Source organism: Euprymna scolopes, chromosome 26 (genome assembly GCF_053919585.1).
Source record: "Euprymna scolopes isolate OS-2025 chromosome 26, ASM5391958v1, whole genome shotgun sequence".
Lineage (NCBI taxonomy): Eukaryota > Metazoa > Mollusca > Cephalopoda > Sepiida > Sepiolidae > Euprymna > Euprymna scolopes.
In genome coordinates, this window is record NC_136507.1 from 73,067,072 (window position 1) to 73,072,974 (window position 5,903).

The 5,903-nt window shown below is 34.5% G+C and overlaps 1 protein-coding gene across 3 annotated transcripts in view; it reads right to left on the reverse strand.

Annotated features, from left to right (window-relative positions):
* Window positions 1–5,903, reverse strand: part of LOC145248184 (rhomboid-related protein 2-like) — a 333,868-nt gene that overhangs the window by 68,006 nt on the left and 259,959 nt on the right. For all 3 annotated transcript variants that reach the window (XM_080110038.1, XM_080110036.1, XM_080110037.1), the window contains exons 7-8: window positions 4,144–4,256; window positions 1,241–1,341 (exon numbers count right to left, since the gene is read on the reverse strand). In XM_080110038.1, the coding sequence (XP_079966164.1) occupies window positions 1,241–1,341; window positions 4,144–4,256 (214 nt within the window). The remainder of the gene's footprint in view (window positions 1–1,240; window positions 1,342–4,143; window positions 4,257–5,903) is intronic.

Sequence of the window (5,903 nt, forward strand, 5' to 3'; positions counted from 1 at the left end):
CATACATATACATCCACATACACACACATATACAAATACATACACACATATACGTAGACATGCACATACATATACGTATACATATGCACATATACTTAACTACATATACATACACATACATATATATGCATTCATACACATACACATGCACATATACACATACATATACATACACACATGCATACATACACATACACATATATATGCATATACATACATGCATACAAACATATATAAATGTATATACATACACACACAAACATATATACACACAGACACATATACATACATATACACATAGATATAAATACATATACATGTACATATATAAATATACATAAACATATACATACATATATGCATAGATACATATAATGATGGCAGATTAATTGTTACATGCATCCAGCATTTCAGGCGTACACACGTCACAGCTTTTTTTTTTTTTTTATCGCCGCAGGACTTTTTTTTTAATAGACAAATGCCTATGGGAGTATCTATACAAAGATGATGTTACAGAGTTTTAGCTTCGTACGACAGCTAAATCTCTCTCTCTCTCTCTCTCTCTCTATATATATATATATATATATATATATATATATATATATATATATATATATTCATATACACATATATACACACACATTATATATATATATAAAATATATTTTAGTCATCGACATACAGACCTGTTTCGTTGTTTCACAACTCATCAGTGCCGCTAGACTAACACCTATCCCAAGCCGAGGATCGAACCTAGAACCGTCGTGATGACAGTCGGAAGCTCTACCCCCTGACTACGGAATCGGTGGCCGAAATTAATCTGTCCGAATGTCTATTTAAATAAACATCCGTCCGCCACTCGTAGAGGGCTCAAACGTTTGTTTGTAAACAAACCGCGAGCTTCGCATTTTTTTCAGCTAAATTAAGTAGCGAGTAAGATAATTTACGATAGTGCTCTACCCAAGAGGGGGGCTTTATAAAATATATTTTAGTCATCGACATACAGACATTATATATATATATATATATATATATATATAACACGCGCGAGCGTCTGTTTTTGAATGGAAATGAAGAAACAAAAAAACTTGGCGATTCGTCTGTTCCGTGGGTTTTATTCAAACGATTGTAGGTTTGAATATAATTGTTTTCCAAACGGTTCCAGTATTCATTTTACTTTGATGTGATAGAATGATTAGATCTACAAACGGATTGATAAAAGGGAAAGATGTAAATATACCAGTAAAATATTAGCCAAATGTGCAGCGAGCAATGCATATACTCCTCCGGAAGCACCAACAAGAAAGACGTCCATGTCAAACACCGAAGTCCCTAAAGAACCTAAAAAAAGGAAAAGGAAAGAAAACACACAATAAAAAAAGAATGAAATCTGTAGAAAAATGGAAAAATAACTTTTTTTCATTATAAATTTTAATAGTTTCAAACGAATTTTGATAGCTTCAAACGAAGTTTAATAGCTTCAAACGAATTTTAATAGCTTCAAACGAAATTTAATAGCTTCAAACGAAATTTAATAGCTCCAAACGAAATTTAATAGCTCCAAACGAAATTTAATAGCTTCAAACAAATTTTAATAGTTTCAAACGAAATTATTATTTTTTTGTTTCTGAATTTTTTTAGATGAGGATTGGTTACTTGTATTCTTTGGATTCTTCAAACTACTATTCTCATCTTCAGTGTTATTTTCACAATGTTTTAGTCGATGTAATCTCTGAACTTCTTCAGGTATATCTTGCTGAACTCGGGAATCTTTCTGTCAAACTTGGAAATCTGTACTGAATTCATAACAGAACCCTTTATTTAATCTATGGAGGTATCATGCTCTCGTTCCGTCAGCTATAACTGGGTAGAAGTCCTAAGTAATTTGCAATTGTATATTTTGAGTATTGCCCGCACTGAGGATTGAACCTTCAACATATAGAAGAGTGTAACTTACAGCTGAATTTTACTTAATACTTTATCCGTTATGCCTCGGTCCACAAGAGTCCAAAGAATCCAAATATTACATGATTATTTTTTTGTTTATCAAGTTTTTTTTTAAAAGTAAAGGCAAAATCGAAAGTATTGAATAAATATTGAATACTTTCAGCACAGCTTAACATTCAGAAAACTGCATGTTTAGATCACGTTGGAGTCACTATTTTATAGTGAATCTTAAGATACAAGACACGCCCTATAATTAAGATAATTGGAAAGGAATAAGAGCAAAAACATTTGCACTTTTATAAGCACTTTGGGAATTGGATATTGATTGGTCTGGAAGAATATCAAGCTGAAGAAAGCCATCTGGTAGTGTTAGCCGTAATGGACCTATCTGACTGCACTTAAATATTGAATATGTAAAGAGGCACCGTCTTCCATGGGAAATACTAACTTATCCGCTAAAATGTAAATCAACGTTATTCACAGGGAACAGTTGAACATAAAGAAAGTTGTTTCATAGCCTCACTTTTGTCAAAAACAGAATGTGGTAATCTGGAGTTCCATCTCGTCTTGCTGTTTCTGACAAAAGACGAGAACAGGACAAGATATATTTATATTGCTGTGACGAAATCTGTTTTTCTGTGTGTGTGTGTGAGTGTGTGTGTGTGTGTCCAGATCGATGGAGGAGGGAAAAGATTACGATAGAGAGACGGATAGAGAAGGGTAAAAAGATTAAAAATTTGGGAGAAATAGGTTCCGCTTTTCACCCCCAGGCAACGCCAGGTAGCGCTGCTAGCTTTAATTAAAGGGCATTGTGTTGATAATGAAAAAGAAATGTGCTGAAAATGTCTACACATACTGTGTGATTTACAACCAATATATTACTATGATCGAATAGAAGTCTCAACTCATTCTTATTTGTATTCTTAGTATCATCTGTACCGAGGATTGAACCTTTAACCAGCAGAAGACTATCATGGCTGGCGGAACAAGAACAATGCGCCCTAATTGATTAAATAAAGAGTACAACTTGAAATTTCATAAAGATTTCCAAGTTCAACAAAACATATCCGAAAAAGGTTGGAGGTTACATCAGCTGAAACGTTGTGAGAATAACATCTAAGATGAGAACAGTAGTTCAAGTTATACAAATTGGACACACCCAAGTGCCTCTTTATAAAATAGACTGACCCACATACTGCCTTTATAAAGTAGACTGACCCGAGTGCCACCTGACCAGTGTACTTTATAAATAAAGTACACTGGTCAGGTGGCATACCGCGTGCCGTCTTTATAAAATGGACTCATCCATGTCTCTTTTGCTATGTGCATTAACGCACGTTCATTAAGCTATTTCAAAACTACTATCAAAAAGCTATAGTGTGCTTTTAGTTCGTCTATTTGAAACCCGAAAATAAAACCATGTGATTGGATGAGAATAGGCTGAGTACACATTACTAAGGAAGTATATTTTTTTTTACAATATTAATACCCGAATTTAAATCTCTTATTTTTTAACAGGATATGTTTCATAAATTTAACGAAATTTACATAACATAATAACATAAAATACATTACATCATTTTTTTTTTTTGATAATCTGTAAAGAAAAAAAAAACGAGTAAAAAAGGGTATCCGGCATTAATACAACTAAAAATCTTTTAACTGCACACTTATTAATTAACAAAGGGTTACAATCAACTAGCATAAAACTAATAGACATCAAATTAATGTTTCGTAATCATAAATATAAAAATGTTAACATGACCTGGTCCTCTTGTTTTACACCATATCAACCCTTTTTTGGTAATTTTGGAAAAAGATCTTACGCTGCAATTTCTTTATATCTTTAAATATTTATTCATGGTGTTTAGTTTGCTTGTTTTGTTTTACTGCATATCAACCCTTTTCGTGTTCAATCATTTTAGCAAAAGTTTTTATAATTCACGTTCTTTATGTTTTCAAATATTTATTCATAATGTTTGGTTTGGTTTGGTTCTGTTGTAGAGAAAAAAATGTTGTTTTTATTTTTGGCTTTGCAGAAAATGATTGAGTTTTGCAAAGGGGGGGGAAGCAATAACATCAATGTTCAGTGCATTTAAGTTACAAAGACGATATCTTCGGACAGCCTGACCAGGCAAGGATTCTTTGATACCATGTTCTACAAGTTAAAGATTTCTTCATAAAACGATAAATTACCTGCGAGTACGCCAGCAATGTAGACAGCACCAATACGCAATGATCCATGTACCATTTCTAACGGAATGCCAACCATCACTTGAACAATCATATTAAAAAATAAGTGCACCCATCTAAAAAAAAAAGAATTAAATTATTTTATATATTTGGATCTTAAAAAATTAAAAAAAAAATCCAACAAACAAAATACAACGAACAAATAAGCGAAGCACGAACACATACTTACAAAATAGAATGATAATTATATATATGGAATTAGTTGGTAAACATGTAAACAGACTAGTTAAAATAATAGCACAAACCTATCTTTAAAGCCAACAGATATTTCGATCGTTGAACCGATTTTTAATCTGTGGTAGAAAAAGGCTTTATTGGTGTTGTGGTTGCAAGGTTGAACAATAATTAGTAAGGAAATACAATGAAGACGCAAACAACAAGATAACGCAATAATAAGTGTATTAAAGAAAAGCTATATTTACAATATGTACAAATGACGGTGTCGAGTCAGAGAGTCTTGGTGGGAGGACATGTACGCTCTTCGGCGTCACTTCTGGTGGCATTTGAGTAAGACACACCAAGGCCAACCTAGGCTTGCCATTTATAGTGTTATGTTATCCGCATATGCAAATAAGTGGTTGCCACCACAACACCCCCCTCCCAAGATTTGAAGTCACACAGATTTCAATATCTTTTTCTTTTTGGGTTTACCATTAATGGTTCATTCACTTTTCTTTTCCTACCTGATCTTCGGGGTTCAGGTGCATTTTGAGGCGGTTCCAAATTAAAAGATTCGTATATGATATCTATGGTGTCCTCCTCTTCAACTGTTGTCGTATCATCATCATCTTGGATATGACGTTTTTTATCTGATTTAGGTGCCTTTTATGTATATTCTGTGGACCTTTAATCATGTATGTACAATCACCAATGCGTTTATCCACTACTCCACATTCCCAGTAAGATGTATTATTTCTGTAGCACTTAAAATATACTCGATCTCCCGAGTTATATTTCTTTCTTCTCGTGTGTGTAGTGTTTCGGATAATTGCCTGCCTTGGCAATAGTTTGTCAAACGCTGATTTTACCTTTCTGGCAAACATTAGATCAGCTGGTGATATGTTTGATGGTGTACTAGGATGTGGTGTAATCCTATATACTTGCAAGAATTGTTGCAAAGCTTTTTCTATTGGTGTTCCAATGGATTTCTTTAACGCTCGTTTTAGCGTGTCCACGAACCTTTCCGCGAGGCCGTTCGACCTTGGATGATACGGCGGAGTCGTGATGTGCTTCACTCGGAACGTGTCGCAAAATTCCTTAAACTCTGCGGATGTGAACTGCGTTCCGTTGTCAGTGACCAGTGTGTCTGGTACACCGAATCTTGCAAACAACTCGTGCAGGAACCCTATTGAGTTGTTCGTTGTTGGATTCCTGCAACGCATTACCTCCGGCCATTTTGTGAAACTATCCACTACAATTAAATAATAGTTTTCACCTACTGGACCAGCGAAGTCCATGTGGATTCTCGACCATGGTTGGTCGGTTTTCGATCAAGGTTTGTGTACTATAGGTGGAGATTTTGCCACTAACTGGCATTCTTTACATTTATCAATTGTTGTCGCTATGTCAGTGTCCATGTTACGCCAGTACACGTAGCTTCTCATTAACGACTTCATTCGATTTATCCCCGGATGTCCTGTGTGGAAATCTCTTAACATCCTATTCTGCAATGTTTTGGGTATTACCACTCTCTCGCTGTACAG